The sequence below is a fragment of the Pimephales promelas genome, chromosome 6 (assembly GCF_988280905.1).
Source record: "Pimephales promelas chromosome 6, fPimPro1.hap1.1, whole genome shotgun sequence".
Lineage (NCBI taxonomy): Eukaryota > Metazoa > Chordata > Actinopteri > Cypriniformes > Leuciscidae > Pimephales > Pimephales promelas.
In genome coordinates, this window is record NC_142774.1 from 28616707 (window position 1) to 28638701 (window position 21995).

The window sequence follows — 21995 nt, forward strand, 5'->3', positions numbered from 1 at the left end:
TATCTTGCCGATTTAAACGGTTGTGTCTTCTTTGGCTCTGTAGCTCAGTACTTCGCCAGCACCATGATGATTGTGGGCTTGTCAGTTGTTGTCACTGTCCTCGTTCTGCAGTTTCATCATCATGATCCACAAGGGGGAAAGATGCCAAGATGGGTGAGTGAAAACTCTTTCAATTGAGTAGTTCCCTTTCAAAGTGGACCTCAACACTGCATCATCAGCATGACCAAGGTCTGAAGCAACTGTGTAAACGCAACACTTTTATTGCCCGATGACATTCCATGACATCATTACCGGAGCGCCCGTGAGAAAAAGAGGGCGCATGTGATGCACGTCATCAGCTTTTTTTTGTCTTTAGGAGCCGTTTTTGTATTACCACATGTTTTGACACATAAGGACACACTATATGCATTATGTGTTTGGGTGAGGAGCATGCACATTTGGTTCTCAAGGGATCTGAATGTGACCATTAAGAAAAAAAAAATCACATTGAGTAAGCTCTGCTACAATTTACAAGAGACCTGCTCCGTTGTAGCTGTGGCACAGCAGAGACTGAAGTTGTGGGGATTTTAGGTCGAGTTGGCTGAGGAGTTTGAGAAAGGTATGGCTCTTGGATTCCTCAGTCACTGGCTTGATTGATCTGCTGGATCAGGATGTACTGTACAGTCTCTTAAATCTTCTGATCCAGCAGATAGCATGTTTCTGGCACCATCCAGCCAGGATGAGATGGATGTGGTTGAGGTGGGCGAGGATATCACTTGTAGTGAGCCCACTCAGTCTGCCAGTCCGAAAGACAGGAAGTTGCTTGTGGCAGACTTAACAAGCGGTTCCTGTCAGGTCATAACTGCCCCGCTCCAATGAGCCTTCCATTTATTCCTGAACTTCACACCAAGATGAAGTCATGGAGGAAGTCATATTCAGCTTGCATCTATCCCTTTCAGTGTTCAAACGATTTTAATTCCATCTTCTTTGCCTCGCTCCGCAATCCCAGATGGTTTTAAATAGGAATATAAGACACCGTGTTAAGAAGTTAAACTTTTAAAATAACTTATTGAGACCATGTGCTTTTGACATTCTGCTGCAGTGTTTTGGATTTTTAAACAAAAAATAAAACAAATTTCACAGTTAGAAAAAATGGAATGAACTCACAAACATCAAAGTGGCATTTTCACCTTATATAAATAGTTTATTTTGCAAACTTTTGCACAAAGTTGAGTATTCCTCAACTTTTTTGATGCTCTTCTGTCATTCCCACCGTTTAATGGGTGAGTGTGTTTCTCAACTCCCACAGAGAATGTATTGATGGGTGGTGATGGCACGCACAGTGGATAAGACACATGCCTCTGGTGTGAGAGACCTGGGTTCGAATCCACTGTGAGACACCATTGTGTCCCTGAACATGATACTTAAAGGGTTAGTTCACCCAAAAATTCTGTCAGTATTTACTCACCCTCATGTTGTTCCAAAGGAAGATATTTGGAAGAATGTTTTAATCAAACAGATCTCATTCCCCATTGACTACAGTCAATGGGGAATGAGATCTGTTTGATTAAAACATTCTTCCAAATATCATCCTTTGTGTTCAGCAGAACAAATAAACACATAGAGGTTTGGAACAACATGAGGGTGAGTAAATACTGACAGAAGTTTTGGGTGAACTAACCCTTTAACCCCCAGTTGCTCCAGAGGCGTGCAACCTCTGACATATATAGCAATTGTAAGTCGCTTTGGATAAATGCGTAAGCTAAATGAATAAATGTAAACGTATTGGCAACGTCAACTCACTCCACACAACTGGAGCTGTTGTGAAGTGAGCTGGAATACTGTAAATTGCACAAGTATTAAAATTTGAACAGATTTTACGCTAGGCATCATACAATTACAGACTTTGTAAATAGAGGAAAAACTGAGCATCTTACAACTTTTGAGGATCACAAACTGCTAGACGTTCAAGTCACTCAGGACATGAACTCCTGACCGATGAAAACAATACATGTTAGAAGATGTTAGAAGACATGTTTTGAGCTAATTGTATGAGTAGACGTAATCAAAGTCTGAAGATAAAAAAAACAGTCTGTGTCTGAGTCTGCCCAACATGATTTTCTGAGAAATCCGTCAACAGCGACAGCCCAAATTCTACAGACGAGCTTTGAATTTCATCAACTAGCGCGGACACTTCCAGACAGCAAATTGGGGCAAAAATCTGTACAAAAACAATTTATTCAATTCCTTTAGGCTTTTTCCATCCACCCTAAAGTCATTAAATCTCTTCACATTTTTTTTTTTTTTTCACTTTGGAACAATACAAACTATCAGGACTTAAGCAATGTTTAACTTAAAATAAGTTAAATAAGCTTGCTTTCTGTTCAAGCAACTATTGCTGCATTCACAAACAATCCAAATGAAAAAAATGAATCTGAATCTGAATATACACAATACATGGGCGAGTTGTAGAATGACTCTAGTCCAATTGGCATTCTGGTCTCCCACAGGAGAGGTAATGAGGTCTATTTGTATTAAACTTTAATGTATCCTCAGCTACTCTTATGAGAAGAAAAGCTGTCTGATGTTTCTTATTTGGTTCATGTCCAGTGGGACGCACCTGCTGCTTGAAGCATCTGAATTTTTAAACACACAAATCCTTTAGTGGACACTTTCCCCTATAATCTAATGAAATATACTGATTTCATACAGCATATCATCATAATAAAGAGAGGAATGTCTTGTTCACACATCTGAGTGCTTCATCTTTAGCAGATTCTTCTTGTTCTTCTTAGGTGCGCGTGATCCTGCTCAACTGGTGCGCCTGGTTCTTGCGCATGAAGAAGCCGGGCAAGGAACGGAACAACAAATATGACCCCTCTCCAGCGCACCATGCCAGCGCCAGCAGCATTCAGATGGGGGTAATGCCTGGTCAGCCGTCCTCTACCAACTCAACCACCAACGGTCACATGAACCTGTACTTCGGCTACCACGCCATTGACAGCGCTTGCTGCCCACCCAGCAGCGACTCCGGCATGTCTTGCAGCGTTGGTCGAGTCGGCGGGTCACCAAACGAAGAACAGCGGGAGGCAGTGAGGGTGTTTTCAGGCGAACAGGAGATCCATCACATCCTGGCGGAAGTGATGTACATCGCTCAGCGATTCCGGGACCAGGATGAGGCAGAGGCAATCTGCAGCGAGTGGAAATTTGCGGCAGCAGTCGTGGATCGGCTCTGTCTGGTGGCGTTTTCACTTTTCTCCATCATCTGCACCTTTACCATTCTCATGGCCGCGCCAAACTTCATTGAGGCAGTCTCGAAAGACTTCACATAATTACAATAGAGTTGCATTTTCTTTTCTTTTCTTTTTTTGTTTTTAAAGATGTAAAAAATAAAATTAAAAAACACGTGATTGAGTCCTTCCTCTTCTCATCGTTCTGAGGTCAACGTTGAACTATTGTTACAATAATTAAGATAAAAAAAAACTTGTCAAAGTTGTGTATTTTTGAACTTTCCGAACAAACATACAGACCCTTGGACAAGCTGTTTGGGTGATATTGTACGTCTTTATATACTGTTTTTGGACTGAGCACTTGAGGGTTGGTTTATGTAAAGATGTGTTCTCAGTGTGACAAACTTCACAGACATAGTGTCAAAGTGTTATGTGAAATATAAACAACCAATCCCATAATCGCTTTGGGAAATATGTTTCTTTTCATTTCTTGCCTTTAGTAATATTTTTGAAATCATTTAATATTGTTAGAATGAAAAGTTATCACTGAACTGTAACAAAATTTGTCAATTTTAGCAAACGTTTTCTTCATCAAAGCAACAATAACCTATGTTAACAGTAGAATTAAATAAGCTATGTAACTGTCATCATTTTGACATTTTTGTATAAATAAATATTACGCTTATTAGTGTGTTCAAATCTCTCACTTGTGTCCAGTTTGTCCACATAATCAGAGTGTCATTATTTTGTCACTTCATTCAGACCCTATGCTCTGTTGTATTATGTAAAAATACTATGTTAACACTGTGAATACAAGTAATTTTGTTAGAAAATATTAATTAAAAAATAAATAAAACAATTTAAAGTTCTAGGTGAATCCATGTATTTTGCATAAGTACTTCTTGGCATTTAATTCACACTTTCTGTATATTCTGTATGTGGCTGTGTTATGTTTACCTAGTTTCATTTACAACTAGTATATCTACTAGTTTACATGCATTGTAGGTGCATTTATTCATTTTAGAGGGGAAGGGAAAAGTAAAATCAACATTACAGGTCATTTTGATTTATAATTCATTTTTAATGTTTAATGTTTTTTTTTTATTATTATTCTTTACTGTTACCTGTGCTCAAAAACACTAAAATCTCTGTTGAGAAATGATCTAAAGTTGCGAATTAAAGCTTTGCTTATTCATTGAGTTGGCAGAGCAGTGCAGAGGCTTTTGAGATCCAGTAGTCACTGGGCCGATTGGATGGCAACATCACAGTTACCACAAAATTTGTGGAGTGTCCTAATGGACAGAACAAAAACAATCAATTTAATAAAAGAAAAAAGTAAAAATTTCATAAATAAGATAACACTTCAAAGCTAAAATCTGATGCTAATGGTTTAAACAGTAGATTTTTTAAGCATTTTTTTTAATATATAGCCTACTGGAGGTAAATATATGGATGAATGTTTCTGCCTATAATAATAATAATAATATAATAAGAATAATAATACAAATTTAATTGTGGATTTAAAGTTACAACTAACTTTTATTTTACTCTGTGGCAGGAACAGGATAACAATTTAAACTTCACAAGACTCATAAACTGACCTGTGGTTGAAAGAGTTCCAGCACGAGCAGAGGTCTTGTACAGTGGTGCCTCGTAGAAGGTGGACTCAGGAACATAGTTTTGCTGAGGTTCAAAATGCACCACAGGCAGCACGGAGTTCATCACCCTTGGCAGTGCGTCTTCAATAACCATGTTTATGTCATCCCAGCGACAAGCATCCATGTACATCCCATGAACCAACACACCATCTTCCATGGAGGGAAGCTACAAAGGCAGACCATAACATATTGACAACATCACAAAGATGTGAGATTTAACCATGACAACATTTTTCTCTTGAGCTTTTTATACAACTAAAATGCACTTCGAAATGTCCTTCGAAATATAGGACAACACCTATTCTGTGTTTTTCTGAAAGCCATTAATACTTTTGTTCCACAAGGATGTATTAAATTCATCAAAAGTGAAAGTAGAGACATTAGTGATGGAATTTCTATTTCAGATAAATGCTGATATTTTTGAACTTTCCATATATCAAATAATCCTGAAAAAAAAAAACATTATATTTTACAATATTACAATTATTTATTTATTTTTGATCAAATAAATGCAGTCTTAGTGAGCTTAAGCCTAACCCAAACATCTAAACTGCAGTGTAATTCAAAGAGGAAAATCATTAAAAAGTAAATTATTACTGTTATTTGTGCCTAAAAAAAGGACCTCAGTGAAATCATGGGATGATCATGGGATGTTCATGTTTACAGTATATCTAAAATTTTTGTAGTAAAAATATATGTTAAAACATCTCTGCAAGTATTCCTGCTTGTTTCCAAGCTGACCTCCTTGTCCATGTCAAGTTCCTTCCCTGGCTCAAGGCTTTTCAAAGCTTCAGTGACAAGAGTCTGGTCTCGGTACACTGGTACCACGTTGAAACGAAAATTCAGCTCATCAATGGGCAGGTTGTATTTACGTGCATGATTCTGCAGTGCACCTGTGAGACAGAAACAACTCTTTATTAAACAAAGGTGTTTCAAATGACATTGATTGAACCTATTTTTAGGGCCTAAATCTGTTTAGGCTAAAAGCCTAAAACTTTTTTCTTTACCTGTGAGGAATCCTTGAGGGAAAAATAAACCAGAAATCCAAAAAGACTTGGGCTGACCCCTTGTGACCCAACTCTGTTTACACAAACACACAACCAATGGTATTTTACAATCTTATGAATTCAAAATGGAAAGAACAAAGGTCATTCAAAGGAAAACAACAACAAATATTTTCCAACAGTTCCCTTTCGTAGTCACTTCGAGTTACGTCAGAAGTGACGGAGATTGGGGGTTTCGCATAGAAAGCCAATCCTCTTCGAGTATTTAAAAACGAGCCAATGGCATGCAATGCCTTGGGGCTGCGGAAATTTGCATAGCGTACTCCGCCCTACTCCGTGAGTATAAAAGGAGGAAGTGAACGCAACCGCAGTATGTTTTCGCTTCGGAGCCAAGAGAACCTCTTCACTCCTGAAAGCCATTCTCACTGTTCAAGACTCTTCGAGACGAGCGTCCTCTTCAGTGTTGGTGTGACGGCGGTACCCAGCGAGATTCTGCATCGCCTGCGATCTGAGCAGTGGTCTGCCAGACTTTGCGCTTCTCCCTGGTCGCTTCAGCGCTGAAAGAGTGAATTTCCTCCTCTCATTGAAAGAGCTGCACGCGCACGTCTTTTTAAAGACGGTTCGCCCGTGTTCTTCTGGGTGTGGTTGATTTCTGTCGTCATCTGATGGTCACGATCGCTGCTTTGTATGCCTGGGCATTTCAGCATGCAGCAGCAGCGTTCGTGGATGACTCATGTTCCTTCTGTGGGAACATGACCATCTCTACACTGAGGTCGAGACTCAATGATCTCACTTGAGTGAGAGTCCCGGTCCCCCCCGCTCGATCGGTTTCCTCCATAGGGGGCCCGTCGACCCGGGGACCTGGTGATTTTACGGTGATGGTGTGGGCAAAGCCCCGACGATTCCTCGGGCCACACCTCCCGCCTCAGTGCGAGAGCCAGCGAGCGTTAGTTCGATTCAGTCGGTTGCTTCTTTGGTGGCACCGGCTGCTTCGGGCAGCGCTCCAGATGATGATGCGATGTCGATCACAGCATCACTAGGCGGGCTTGACTCCTCGGGAAGTGAGGATGCGGCCGCGTTGCCTCCCTCGGGAGCGTCAGCGCCGCCGTATCTGATCCCGCGATGATGGCCGTGCTATCATGGGGGGGGGGGGTGGAACTCCGTCCTATCCCGATCTCTCGCGGCTGAATAATTGGTTTTTGGGTAACGCTGCCGCCTTACGGCCACGGCCAACCCCAATTTCCTTTTTTCCCCGAGTTGCATGCGGAACTGACACGCACTAAAAAAAAAATAATAATAATAATATATATATAAATAAATAAATAATAAAAAAAAAAAAGCGTGCTTTAGTTCCCCGCCCTTCCTCCCCTCGGCGATGCGGCTGTCTGTGGGTACGCTGGGGCTCCCCCGGTCAACCGGCGGTTGCTCTCAGATGCCCCTCCAAAGCCTATGGGTTCTCGTCGTCTATGGCGGCGCGATTCTGTAGAGCGGCGGGACAGGCAGCCTCCGCCCTGCATATGATGAGCACCTACAAAGCTAGCTGCTCAGGAATGTGCACGAGGAGGTGACGGACCAAGCGAGCTGCGAGCCTGCCGCCTACCTTGTCCTTAAACGGGTCACGGAGGCGGTCGCTCGCTCCCTTGGTCAGGTGATGCCCACCGCTGTGGTCCAGGAGCATCATAATGTTCGGCGGTGTGGTCCAGGACTTTGCCCAGCACTTCTCGACCGCCTAGGAGCAGACGAAGGCGGTTTCTCTGCCCCGACGGCCTGCTGCTGCCTCCAACCAGCCGTCGGCTCAGACGCCTCCGCCAGCTCGCCACCGAGGACGCCCCCCTGCGGCTCCCTTCCCTCCCACGCGGCCCCAGCAGCAGCCTTCAGCCGGTTCGCGTCGCGGAGGAGGCCACAGGTAAGCGTGTGTCCCCCCCCCCCAGGCCGTGTGCCCCGCTAAACGCCAGGCGAAACGATGTTCCTGAGGCGGGCCGCTCAGTGATAGTGTCATGGTTTTTCTCAGGAGGCGGTAGCAGGGCCCCTCCTTCCCCGGTGGAGGGCCGGCGGAGAATCTTTTGTTCTAGCTAGCTCCCTGAGCTGGTGGAGGAAAAGCTGACACTGTCATTGAGCACACAGACTGGAATGAGCGCGCACGACGTCCAGTGCGTCGCCCCGTTCATTCCTCTCTGTCTCTAAGGGCGCGGAAGGGTGCGTGTGTCGTCCCCGGGCTACGCCAATCCCTTCCCCCTCTATCGCCAGACCCCCGGCAGAACAGACCCCCGTGGAACGCTCCGCTTTCCCTGGTCCCTTCTGTCGGGGAGCGGGCTTCGACGCATCCGAGCGGGGTAACTCCTGCACGCGTGCCAGTCGACCCGCCCCGCTGCCCCTCCGGGGGGACGTCTGTGGTTCGCATGACCCCGTTGGCTCACTTCCTGGGAGCCTGGCTAGCGCTTCCCGGGGTTCCCGCTGGGTCATCAGAACGATCAGATTCGGCTAGGCGATTCAGTTCGCACGGTCTCCTCCCCGCTTCAGGGGAGTTCGCTCCACGATGGTCGGTGGCAATGCCCCAGTCTTGAGAGCGGAGATTGCGACCCTGCTGGCGAAGGGTGCAATCGAGACGGTCCCTCCAGTCGAGGTGAGGTCCGGGTTTTACAGCCCCTACTTCATTGTCCCCAAAAAGACCGGTGGGTTACGACCGATCCTGGACCTGCGCATTTTGATCCGTTCTCTCCATCGACTACCGTTCAAAATGCTCACGGCCAAACGCATTTTCGAATGTGTTCGGTGTCAGGATTGGTTTGCAGCGATCGACCTGAAGGACGCGTACTTCCATGTCTCCATTTTTCCTCGACGCAGACCGTTTCTTCGGTTTGCCTTCGAGGGCCAGGCATACCAGTACGCCGTTCTCCCATTCGGGTTAGCTCTGTCCCCTCGCGTCTTCACGAAGATCGTCGAGGCAGCCCTTGTTCCCCTTCGCGAACACGGGGTTCGCATCCTGAATTATCTCGACGACTGGCTGATACTAGCACACTCTCGAGCTCAGGTTGCGAACACAGAGACCTGGTGCTCCGGCACCTAGCCCGTCTGGGCCTTCGGGTCAACCGGGAAAAGAGCAAACTTTGCCCCGTGCAGAGGATCTCTTTTCTCGGCATGGAGATAGACTCGGTCGCCATGTCCGCGCAGCTCACGAACGAGCGCGCGCACTCACTGCTGGCTTGCCTTCGACAGTTCGAGGGCAAGAGTGCGGTTCCACTGAAACTATTTCAGAGGCTCCTGGGGCATATGGCATCCGCGGCCGCGGCAACGCCGCTCGGTTTGCTTCATATGAGACCGCTTCAGCTGTGGCTTCGCGATCAAGTCCCGAGGTGGGCATGGCATCGCGGTTCGCTCCGAGTTCCAGTGACTCCAGCGTGCCACCGAACCTTCTTCCCGTGGTCGAACCTCAGCTTTTTACGGACCGGCGTCCCTATTCAGCGAGTTTCCAGGCATCTCGTTGTCTCCACGGATGCGTCTACCACGGATTGGGGTGCCATGTGCAATGGGCATGCAGCCGCCGGTTCCTGGACAGGAGCCCAGCGCCTCATGCACTTCAATTGCCTCGAGCTGTTGGCAGTACGGCTCGCCCTGCACCGCTTCCGAGCGTTGCTCTAGGGCCAGCATGTGCTTGTCCGCTCAGACAACACTACGGCAGTAGCGTACATCAACCACCAGGGGGGTCTACGCTCGCGCCAGTTGTCGCAGCTCGCCCGCCACCTCTTGATATGGAGTCAGAAGCACCTGAGGTCCCTTCGTGCAGTTTACATTCCTGGAGACCGGAACTGGGCAGCCGACGAGCTGTCCCGGGCCCGTTCCATCTCCGGCGAATGGCGACTCCATCCCCAGTCGGTCCAGCTGATTTGGGACCAGTTCGGGGAGGCACAGATAGACCTGTTCGCCTCTCGGGACTCGTCCCACTGCGCCCAGTTTTTTTTTCTATGACCCGCGGCACTCTCGGCTAGGATGCGCTGGCGCACAGCTGGCCACGGGGCCCGCGCAAGTATGCGTTTCCCCCAGTGAGCCTCCTTGCACGGGTGTTGTGCAAGATCAAGGAGGACGAGGAGCAGGTCTTGCTGGTAGCCCCCTATTGGCCCACCAAGACATGGTTCTCCGAACTCATGCTCCTCGCGACAGCACCTCCTTGGCCTATTCCTCTGAGACCGGACCTACTCTCTCAGAGACGGGGCACTCTGTGGCACCCTCGTCCCGATCTTTGGAGGCTGCACGTGTGGCTCCTGGACGGGACGAGGCAGGTTTGAGTTCGCTGCCACCTGCGGTGGCGGCAACCATCACTTCCGCAAGAGCGTCGTCCACGAGACACCTTTATGCGTTGAAGTGGAACCTCTTCGTCAATTGGTGTTCTTCTCGCAGAGAAGACCCCCGGAGATGTTCGATCAGTGTCGTGCTTTCCTTCCTGCAAGAAGGGTTGGAGCGCAGGCTGTCGCCCTCCACCCTTAAGGTTTACGTCGCGGCCATTGCCGCTTCTCATGAAGCAGTGGAAGGTAAGTCCTTAGGGAAGCACGATCTGGTCATCAGGTTCCTGAGGGGAGCGAGGAGGCTGCATCCGCCTCGTCCTCCCCTCGTACCCTTTTGGGACCTCTCGGTAGTTCTAAGTGCTCTGCAGAGGCATCCCTTTGAGCCTTTGCAATCGGTCGAGTTAAAGTTTCTGTCCATGAAGACAGCACTCCTGGTTGCATTGGCCTCCATCAAGAGGGTGGGGGACCTGCACGCATTCTCCGTTGACGAAGCGTGCCTGGAGTTCGGGCCGGCTTACTCTCACGTGATCCTGAGACCCCGGCCTGGATATGTGCCCAAGGTTCCCACCACTCCCTTCCGGGACCAGGTGGTGAACCTGCAAGCGCTGCCCCTGGAGAAGGCAGACCGAGCCTTGGCACTGCTCTGTCCGGTACGTGCTCTTCGCACCTATGTCGACAGAACTCAGTGTTTCAGGACCTCAGACCAGCTCTTTGTCTGTTATGGGGGGAGCCAGAAGGGAAGGGGTCTCTCAAAGCAACGGCTGTCCCACTGGATAGTGGACGCCATTGCTTTGTCTTACCAGCAGCAAGGCCGTCCGTGCCCCCTTGGTGTGACGGCCCATTCCACTCGGAGTGTGGCCTCCTCTTGGGCTTTAGCGCACGGCACCTCGCTAACAGACATCTGCAGAGCTGCAGGCTGGGCGACACCCAACACCTTCGCCAGATTCTATAATCTGCGAATTGAGCCAGTGTCCTCTCACGTTCTCGTTTCGGCCAGTTCTGGATCCGCTCAGGTGTCTTCGCTTGCTCGCCACTCCACTCCCCGGACTGGATAAGTGCGATATTTCCTCAGTTCTTCCATTGAAGTCTTGAGTCCTCCAGCACCGACGATGCGGGCACCACTGCTGTGGCTCTGGATGCTGGCTAGGTGCCTCCATGCGTACGGTTCCCCCTGGTAACCGTCTCATGTGTATTATCCACTGTAAGCCTCTCTGAGCATGTGTCTTCCCTTGGCAAGCCATCTGCCACCCCTGGAGTTGAAATCTTAGCAGCCACCTGCGGTTGGTGCTCCAGTGTCTCCATATGCGTTCCTACGTGGCCATATGAGTATTCTTAAGTCCTCCCTTCGGTAGGCATCTGTTAACATGTCCCTCCCGGGATATGTTTCCCAGTGTACCTTGGTAATCCTGTGTCAAAGTCGGATTCCCCAAAAAAAAAAAAAAAAAAAAAAAGAGGTAAATCTCGGGGGTCCAGACTTTCGCAGGGCACTGGAAGACAGCTTGAAGATGGCGTGATGGCACAGACCCCCAATCTCCATCACTTCTGACGTAACTCGAAGTGACTACGAAAGGGAACGTCTCGGTTACGTATGTAACCCTCGTTCCCTGAGTAGGGAACGGAGACGTTACGTCTCCCTGCCACTTCTGCTGTATCGCTGGGTAGACGCCGAGTTGAGTCTTGGCTCCTCAGCGAAGACATACTGCGGTTGCGTTCACTTCCTCCTTTTATACTCACGGAGTAGGGCGGAGTACGCTATGCAAATTTCCGCAGCCCCAAGGCATTGCATGCCATTGGCTCGTTTTTAAATACTCGAAGAGGATTGGCTTTCTATGCGAAACCCCCAATTTCCGTCACTTCTGACGTAACGTCTCCGTTCCCTACTCAGGGAACGAGGGTTACATACGTAACCGAGACGTTTTGGATCATTTCTATTTCAGAGCATGTGAAAAAAATAGTAACTAGTGGGTTTAAGGTTCTAGTTGATGGAAAACTACATAACCTTAAAAAAAGACCCTCAAATCATATAGCTGGGAGAGGATATCAGAATATAAGCTAATAAATAATAAATGCTTATATTAGTGTGTCATAGTCTTTTTGTAGAGAAATGGTTCACCTCATTTCCCCCCCCAAAAAAGTTTTGTGTGACAAAAAAATGAAAATTTAATTTATTCAGTGAAAATCTTGCCTTCTGGCTTAGCTCTCAAATCTCATTCACCCTCCAAACATTTAAACTTCTGGCTTCACAAGAAATTAGACAAGAATTTCAATGATAGATGTGTGCATGCATGTTCTTCTTTACCTCCTCCTCCCCCTGCTTTTCATCATATCATTCTGGAAGGCATTATAGTACAGCACAAGTATAGAATAGCACGTTTACTTATTGTCCTTTTTGACAGTGCCATTTCCCATGTATATCCATTATGTGGAAAATTTGTTTCACAAATGAAAAGAAATTGTACACAACCATTCAAAAAGTTTAGGTTTCAAAATATATATTTAAAAAACAAAACAAAAAACATTTAAATTAATGATTATTTAGCAAAAGTGACAGTAAAGTCATTTATAATGTTACAAATTGTTTCTGCTTTAAATAAATGCTATTCTTTTTTTATCAAAGAACCTTTGAAAAAAATGTATCAGTGTCCACAAAAATATAAATATCAAAATATTACTGTTTTTGGTCAAATGAATGCAGGCTTAGTGACTATTATAGACAAAAAAAAAAAAAAAACTTGGTAGTGTATGTGTTTGGAACAAAATGACAGTGAGAAAAGGATGACAGAATTTACATTTTTGTAAGAACTATATATTTCTGAGGAGAATAACAGCAATGGGTAATTAAAGGGATAATTCACCCAAAAAATAATAATTCTGTCATCATTTGCTCGCCTTCAAGTTGTTCCAAACCTGTATGAGTTTCTTCATATCCCTTTAAGTTTTCTCTCTCATTTATGATGGTGGGCTTAAATTATGCAGTGTACCTCAGTCTATTCATGCTGATGTAGAGGAAAATTTCTCACTTCACTGCTGAAATTTTAACTGGTCCATTGAAATATGCTGAGCCTGTTTGTCGAGTTCAGAAACACAATTTTTTTTCTGAAATTCATCCATATTAGCATGAGCTTATCGTGTGTGACTGTGTGTTATATAACAGAGCACTCAGACCAGCCACACGGAACAGCACATCCAGTCAGAGATAACAGTTTGGTGTGCCCATCAACCCGTGCAACGCAATCACCATATGCAAGTGCCAGACAGTGAGGCGAGGATATACACTAAAGAAATTGTAGTTGTTTATGTAGCCTCTTTGAGTGTGGTTCAGAATGGCTGTGAGCCCCTCTGGCTCCATTCTTGAACTATAATAACAACGGCACACAGCTCATATATCACTGGCCTTTGCTGGAATCCCCAACCCTGAGGAAATTGTACATGTACAATGAGAGTGAACCTCCTGAATACAGAGAAAAAAAGTGTGTGTGTGTGTGTGTGTGTGTGTGCGCACATGCATGTGAGTGGAGTCTTAAACCTAAGACTATTTTTAAGGCCGTGACTTTCTGAAATACGATAGTACATATTTACAGAGAAAGCCTGTGAGCCATGTATTAAAATGCACGATGCATTTCAAATGCCATGCAAATTGCATTGACTTGATTTGTACCTGGACTTTAAAGTAGGCAAGGCAAGGCAAGGCAGTACACTCAAAATGTAGGAAGCTAAACAATTTTAATATATAATAATAATAATTATCATAATAATAATTCTAAGACAGAAATATAATATTATTGTAATATAACTGCACATTAAAAATAAAAATGACATTTAAAAATAATTACATACAATGATTATATATTTTACTTATTATTATATATAACTACATAAGTAAAATTACAATGCTTATTTTTTTATTTCTTCTTTTGCAAGAGTTAAAACCTTGATATTATTATGTGTTGGAAAAACTGTAGGGAGACCTGTGTTTAGTTTATAAATGCTTCTCATTACAAATCAAGTGGAGTTCTGTAAATTTTTGCACAAAATTCTTCATGTTTTAGACATCTTTTATGTTGTTATGAAAAGTCTCAAATATTTTCTGTTCTTGATGAAACTGTGGCCGGATAAATGAGTGAGCTGCCACATCTAGGTAATTAATGGGAAATGGTAGTGACATAGACATACCTCTACAAATGCTGTGCGCAGGGTGAGATCTCTAACCCAGCTGCCGAGAGGTTTGAGAGATGGGTAAGCAGCATTAGACCACTGAACAGGAACTTGGTTATTCAGAAAACTGTTATAAATCTTCTCAATGTCTTCTGACATCACCACTAGACCAGCTATTGCCTTCTGCAGAGTACATAATGAAGTCTGCAGAAAATGCATGCACACACACACAAAAAAAAAAATAAGATTGGGGTAATTAGTGTGATCATTAATTCATTCTTGTTTGATTAGCAGCTGTAATCAATTCATCATGTGTAGTTTACAATAAAAAAAATGGTCTCTTACCTTCAGCACACGCAACAGGAAGTTAAAGCGGTCTACTTCCTGACCAAGCACAGTGGTTAGGGAGTTAACTCTACCATTTGAATCTTGCAAGAACAGACTCTCCACTGCTGCATCCATATCTAATTTCTCTGCTCAGATGTACACACATCATCCATAGAGAAACACACATTGGCAGTTAAAAAAACTCATTATAAAACCGATGAAGTTACAGTAGACTTGTGTGCAGGGAGTAACAGGGGTCTGACCAGGGATCTTTGCTAAGATGGTGTCAGCCAGCTCATGGACCACCTCATCATTGCTCTTCCCTCCACCAGCTGCTGAGGAGCGGGGTTGGACTTCCAGAATGGTGCAGATTAGTGTCATTGTCTCCTGCCTCTGTTTTCAAAGATGGAAAGAAGACCCATATGTGTTAGCTATATGTCAAGTAGCAGGTGCTCTTTATCTAAAGATGTGCTCCTCATCCCAAGATTTTTTGTTCTTTTGCGTATAGCAAGAAGAGGTGAGAGTTACCTGGAAGGCCAGATTAGCGTTTTCATGCATGCCAAAGACCTCTGGATCATCAATAAGAGGCAGATCATCAATATAATTCTTATACTCAGTCAAGCTGTCTGAATCAGGAGCAAAATATATCCCTACACAAAAGAAAAGAGAGCCTTTGTTATTTAAAGTTGAAGTGTGTAATGATCTACTGGCACTAATATGATGTCTGTAATAAAGTGTAGTGGAACTAAACAAAACATATAAAAAGGTTTCACAAACGTAACACTCCCCCCTCCCATCATGCTTTTCCACTCTCAGTACGCAAATTTAACTTTAACTTTGTCCTAGAACGCATTTTTATGTAGATAGCAGTATACAGAACATACACAAACAGCAACACAACACAAACGAAATAACACACATTTATAATAAGTAGGTTTGGGTATCGAGAATCGAGTATCGATTGGAACCGAGACTAACTTTTCGTTTTTCCCGGAATCGTTCAAAAGTTAAAATTTCGATTCCTAGTTTCGATATTCACAGTCCGCCGAGCGGAAGAAGAAACCGCTGAACAACACCAACGAAGAAGCGTCTACCGGAAGTGTTGGCATAACCACGCGAGTCGAACATGAGTACCTGGCGATCCAAAGTGTGGCTTCACTTTTCTAAAAATAACGAAATCTCGGCAAAATGCAAAATTTGTGACAAAAGGAGTATTTTTACAGAAGGAGTATTTCTTTCAGAAAGGATTATTTCCTTCAGAAAGGCCGTTGGTTAGCAAGGTTAGCTAAACTTTTTTGACCCTGCCTCTTAAAAGAATCGGAATCGAGAATCGTTAGGAACCGGAATCGAAACAAGGAATCGCAATCGGAATCAGAATCGTTCAAATTCAAACGATACCCAACCCTAATAATAAGTCACTTAAAAACATGATTGCAGCAGGAATAAAGGAATTCTAAGGGAAATTAAATCTCCGGCCTGAAGGAAGCAGGTGAAATTCAGTACAAAATGGATGGGTGACATCGGAAAGGACTAACCGGCCCTTCCTAGTCACCCTACGTTCATAAATTTGTGTGATAGTCTTTAAGTTAGTCCCCACTATTTTGCTGAACATTGTAACTATATTACTCAACTTACTCATATTCTTTACATTAAGATAATTTGCCATACCAACAAATAATGGAAAAACTTGAGATTGTTTCACTAAATCAGGTATAACTGATTTTCATAAAAGAAACACTCAAATTAAAAGCTCAAAGTTTCCTCAGAAAATACATATGCTAAAGAGCTTTCCCTCTAATAATGTCGGTGTTTGCCTCGAATTTTAGTTTATCATCAAATACATCGAACGGCAATTACATTGAATAATTTGTCTTCAGACCGTTGCTTGTCACCGTTGGAACAAGCCCAACATAAAAGAAGTTGCTCGCCATAGAAAAGCACCTCTTCAGGTGGTAAATAAATCTCTAAAAACTACTCTGCACAGTTCCTCAACAGTCTTCCACCAATGTAATCGGGGCCTGGACTCTTCCTAACCTTAACCTGAACAAAACAACTACGTATATCAGCTCTGCAAATTTAAAGTTCAAATTTAGAGTCACTGATTTCCCACAATAATCCGACAATTCAGATGTAAAATCATGAGTATCAAAACGTGCATAAAATGAGTTAAAATCATCTACGTAATTTGTAATCGAGTTTCCGTCCTAAAGTAATACTTTTTGTCTTCTGTTTAGTGACTCAAGGCTTGCTATTCGGAAATACTATACAAGGTTTCTTTTGAAAGACCAAATCTTCACAAAATATAATTAGTCACAGTCTCTGTAAGATCATCTTAATCAGTGCATACGGATTTAAACAATTATCAGTCAGTACATTCAAAGCATCCCATTAGGTCTTGAACTGAGTCATCAGACCACACAGAAATGAATCTTTTCTCTGTGGTTTTTTTTTCTCCCATCACAATGTTAGGTGCGTCAGGAGAGATGCTTTTCAACCGAAACACTGTTTTACATAAGATGTCATATGTATTTGTTTTTACATTAGCCCATGGATGTATAAAACAGAGATATTTGTGGAAACTCCCGGGGCAAGTAAAAGGGTGGCAAGCGTTATGTGTGCGCTTGAACGTAAGGCATTTATTCTGCCCCGCCTGCCCTACCTAGCCAGTAACATTTAACTGAAATATCTTAAAAATCCATTTTACCAAAGGTGACCATTGGGGAAGTCAATATACCAGTACTTGTGATTATAGTTGTCTCTGCACATTAAAACTGGGACAGTACAATGTATTTCAGCGTTGGAAAAACACACACTCCATCTTTAATTTATGTAATTTGCAAGTATGCATACCAGATGGTATTTAAAGAGTGAAGCTGAATCTATATTATCTGTATTATTTACCAATTAATAGTGTGTGTGTGTACCTACTTAACCATATTTTGGGGGCAAATTTGTACACAGAAGTGAGCTAAATCTAACAAAACCTTCATTGGGGACAAAGTCTTTTTTTTATTATTATTGTAAAAATTCGGAATGTTTTCTGTTTTTTGTTGAGATTAGGGTAAGATTATAGTATTTAGAACTAGCTGTATATAAAATAGCATACGTCTATGGAATTTCCCCATTTATTAAAGCATGTGTATACCTGATTTAGAGTAGGTATAGCCGTCCTCTAATGTGGCTGGGGAGAAGAAACTCTTGAGTATGGTGCGCAAGCATCGCTGATCCCAGGCATCCGTCACCCTGCCTCCATATGTAATCTCACCTACAGAGACAATAAAACAAACATACCACATTTCAATTAGTTGCATGACTGACTGACACCTTGCCAAAAATTAATGAGACAATTTGACATTGTGCGAAGCTTCCTTAATGAGTCTTTTCCCAGAGCCTCTCATAACAAAATTACTGGAACACTCTCTCACACACCATCAGCTGCACCTAATTTAATGACATTTATTGTCTCCAGCTGATGGTCTGTAAAATGATGCCTACATATGAGAAATGCATTTGCAACAATTCTAAAACATTTTGGAAGTTTTTGTGAAAGAAAAGGATTTTTTGAAAAATGTCAATAATATGACACAAATATTCATATTTATTTAATATATTTAACAGACAAACACATAGAAACAAAAACATTTTACCGGTACTGGTATTACCAACACTATCTCACGACCAATTCGTACGAATTTGACGCATGATTAAAAAGTGGCTAATTCGTACTAATTCGTACGACCTCACTCGTACTAATTCCTACGATTTGTTGGTTAGGTTTAGGGGCGGGGTCAGGGGTAGGTCATTCGTACGAATTCATACGAATTGGCCAATTCGTAAAATATGTACGATTTAGCAAAATCGTATTAATTCGTACGTGTGAGGTCGTATGAATTGTTACGAATTAGCCACTTTTTAATCATTCGTCGAATTCGTACGACTTGGTCGTGAGATCGGGTTGGTATTACCGGTATGAGCATTGAAAAGTTCAGAATGCAGTGAAACTAAAGCGCTTCTCATCTAGGTGGATAAAGGATCAGTGTTTAAAGATCATTTTCGATGATTGACATCACAGTTTACCAGTATGTGTATTTTATCGGAAACATTATTCTGGTAATTTTACGGTGATTTTTACGGGATTGCTGTGTGAAAGGGGCTAACGACTGATGCTATAAAAACTTCTACAATAAGCACACACATATACCTGTGATATATATAAGAGCATCCCAGGGTATATGTCCTGTCTGGCAATAGAGGTTTTGGTTGAGAAGAGCACACTCTCTGTCGCTGTCATTGAATTCATAACGGATGTTCCAGCCCAGAGGACCAAATTTCTTCCTCTCCTATACACACATGAATGCATACACACACAAAGGACATTACATATAGACACAGAAGAGAATGAATTAGAGGATGTGAATAAGTAAAGCCATCCTGAACATCTATTGTACTGCAAATAATTGGCTTAATTTGGATTAAAAAAAAATTAACATTTGGGTAACACTTTTAATGAAGACCATGCTTAAAAATAAGTATTAAAGGGGCTATAATTAATTATATGTATTACCATTCTATAAATATATTTATAAAGACCTATACTGCATTATATACTGCAATTATTTTTATAATTACTTATAAGTCATGTATTTGCTTTTTCAATGTGCATGCTAATACACTGATTTATAAATGATCAAATATAAAATAGGTCCAGAGAAACTTGTTTGCTGTTCCAGTTAGTAATCAATTATGTTTTGAATGGCTAATGTTCGCATTACAGGACATGAATGGTAATTCATGCTAGTATGCAACATAAACTTCTTTTTTTTTTCAACTGTTTGTATTAATGGTTTCTGTTTTTTCCCCATTAAATTATTACAGGAAGTCATGTTCATTAGTTACATTTACAAGTAAACAATTTAAATGTATAATGAGCAAATCTTCATGATTTATAAACATTTGCTTTAGTAAAATTGCATCTTATGTTTTCACTTTACTTAAAGCCACCAATTATGCATTTGTGGATGTTAATAACTGTATTATCACTCATAATATGTATTTTTAAGAACACAATACAGCTATTAATAACAATATATTCACTTATTTGACAGAAATAAATCTGAATTAATAAAATGTCATAATATAACAACAATATATATCAATGCAGATTGCCTCTTTATAAATACATTCATGGAACCATACGACCGTCTAATTAATAATTATAAATAAGTACTGTATATAATTGATTATGAAAATGCGCACTGAAAATCAGCCCAGCCGATAATGGAATATTGAAATGTCCATTGAAAAAGAAAATGCATGAATTATAAGTAATTATAAAAATATTATAATTGTAACTATAACTGGTCTTGTAATGCAGTATGATCTTAAATATATTTATAAATTAGAAATACTTATAATGAATTATACTTATTTAATAAGCAAGGTCTTCATAGAAAGTGTTACGAACATTTGTTACCTAGATTATAGTAAAATTTAACAAATGATTTCAAGATTTTTTTCTATCTTGAAAATTGTCAGTTTCCACAAAAAATATTAAGCAACATAACCATTATTAACTTTTAAAAGAATATTTAATCTTACTAATTAGAATGATATTAGTATGATTTCTAAAAGATCATGTGAATGATCAAGACAGACAAGTAATGGCTACTGAAAATTCAGCTTAGACATCAAAATATAATAAAATATATAAGTAATATAATATTAATATATAATTGTAATATTACTTCACAACATTAATGTTTTTTACTGTATATTTGATTTAAAAAAGCCTTAATGAGAATAACATCAAAAAACACTTTTACCAACCTCGAACATATGAATCTATAATAAATCTGCCCTATAAACGTGTAGGGTATGAAAATACTATATTTACAAATATCAACATATTAAGAATTTTAAATCTAGACCTTGAAAAAAAATAAAAGAACACTCTATCTAATAATTTTCATTTAATCATAAAAACTTAATTCATGCTTTTAAATGTACAATCTCTTGAGGCTTCAAATTGAATAGAAACAGAATTTTCAACTCTTAAGCCCTGACCTGAATGATGGCGTGGAAAAAACACACTCCAAAAATGATCTTCCTCCATTTCCTGCCAAGGATGTGTTCCTCAAAGAACGTACTGCTGATCTCAGTAAAGGCACGTCTCACATTTGCACGGAGACCCTTTGGGGGCTCGTTAGTAACCTACCATTAAATTAACAAAGGCTCATTAGTTTCCTGGCAACACAAACATTTTAGCAACAAAACAAAAATTTGAGCCAAAGACAAAATAGAACTGCTAAAATTAATAAACTAATTTAAAAACTCTAAACAGTCTGACCACTAAAAGACATCCATGTAACTGCACTTTCATTATAACTAAATATTGTTTATGGTCTTATAAACTACTATTGTTTCCAGCGATTTGAGTAAAGCTGGGGTTTAACTGATAGGGACGTTAGCACAGGGGTGTTAACGTATTAGATAAAGAATAAAATATGAAAGTACTCCTTCTTGTGAAGTGTTATCATCTTCTTGCAGGAGTGTGTGACTGCATTAGTGTGACTAAAATTTAAATTTCATATACATGCAGATGCAGCATGCAAGTCCTGGAAGGATGAATGATGTGTAAAGGCAAAAATATGTGCATGTCATCAGCATATGGATGCCACTGACGCATGAAACGTCGCTCTACATTGATGCACGTTTTAATCTCTGGGAAAAAAAAAAGAAAAAAAAAAAACGGTAACACTTTACAATAAGGTTCATTTATTAAACATTAGTTAATGTATTAACTAACATGAACTAACCATGAGCAATATATTTGTTACTGTTTTTGTTAATCTTTGTTAACGTTAGTTAATACAAATCCAGCTGTTCATTGTTTGTTCATGTTAGTTCACAGTGCATTAACTAATGTTAACAAGATTTTAATAAAGTATTACTAAATGTTGAAATTAACATTAACAAAGATTAACAAATGCTGTAGAAGTATTGTTCATTCTTAGTTAATGTTAACTAATGTAGTAACTAATGAACCTTATTGTAAAGTGTTACCATCAAAAACAACAAAAACTAAAAAAACAGATAAAGGCATGTTCATACCTTCCTGAAAAAAGTGTACTATCAGTTATTATTATCCCTTTTTTATAAAGCTTTTATGTGTGTGTATGTATGTATGTATGTATGTATGCAACTTTGTGTCCTTGTATTACCTTGATAGAGTTTTGTAATACAGTGACAGGAAACACATTGGTAGGCATGGAACTAAGGAACAGTCTGAAGTCCTCGTGGATAACTGTGTCTGCAAAAGTTATACAAGAACAGGACAACATAAAACAGGCCAACAAACATTTG

General features: G+C 41.6%; 2 protein-coding genes across 2 annotated transcripts in view; one reads left to right on the forward strand and one right to left on the reverse strand.

The window, feature by feature from the left end:
* The window catches only part of chrna8 (cholinergic receptor, nicotinic, alpha 8), a 119512-nt gene extending 115610 nt beyond the window's left edge, over positions 1-3902 (forward strand). The window contains exons 9-10 of the mRNA XM_039693124.2: positions 44-153; positions 2775-3902. Of these exons, the coding sequence (XP_039549058.2) occupies positions 44-153; positions 2775-3311 (647 nt within the window). The 3' untranslated portion in view covers positions 3312-3902. The remainder of the gene's footprint in view (positions 1-43; positions 154-2774) is intronic.
* A 302-nt stretch (positions 3903-4204) lies between these two features.
* The window catches only part of dnah6 (dynein, axonemal, heavy chain 6), an 82170-nt gene continuing 64379 nt past the window's right edge, over positions 4205-21995 (reverse strand). The window contains exons 68-79 of the mRNA XM_039693114.2: positions 21854-21942; positions 20697-20843; positions 18835-18973; positions 17779-17898; positions 15162-15283; positions 14897-15026; positions 14652-14779; positions 14325-14510; positions 5875-5947; positions 5609-5760; positions 4811-5033; positions 4205-4501 (exon numbers count right to left, since the gene is read on the reverse strand). Of these exons, the coding sequence (XP_039549048.2) occupies positions 4398-4501; positions 4811-5033; positions 5609-5760; positions 5875-5947; positions 14325-14510; positions 14652-14779; positions 14897-15026; positions 15162-15283; positions 17779-17898; positions 18835-18973; positions 20697-20843; positions 21854-21942 (1613 nt within the window). The 3' untranslated portion in view covers positions 4205-4397. The remainder of the gene's footprint in view (positions 4502-4810; positions 5034-5608; positions 5761-5874; positions 5948-14324; positions 14511-14651; positions 14780-14896; positions 15027-15161; positions 15284-17778; positions 17899-18834; positions 18974-20696; positions 20844-21853; positions 21943-21995) is intronic.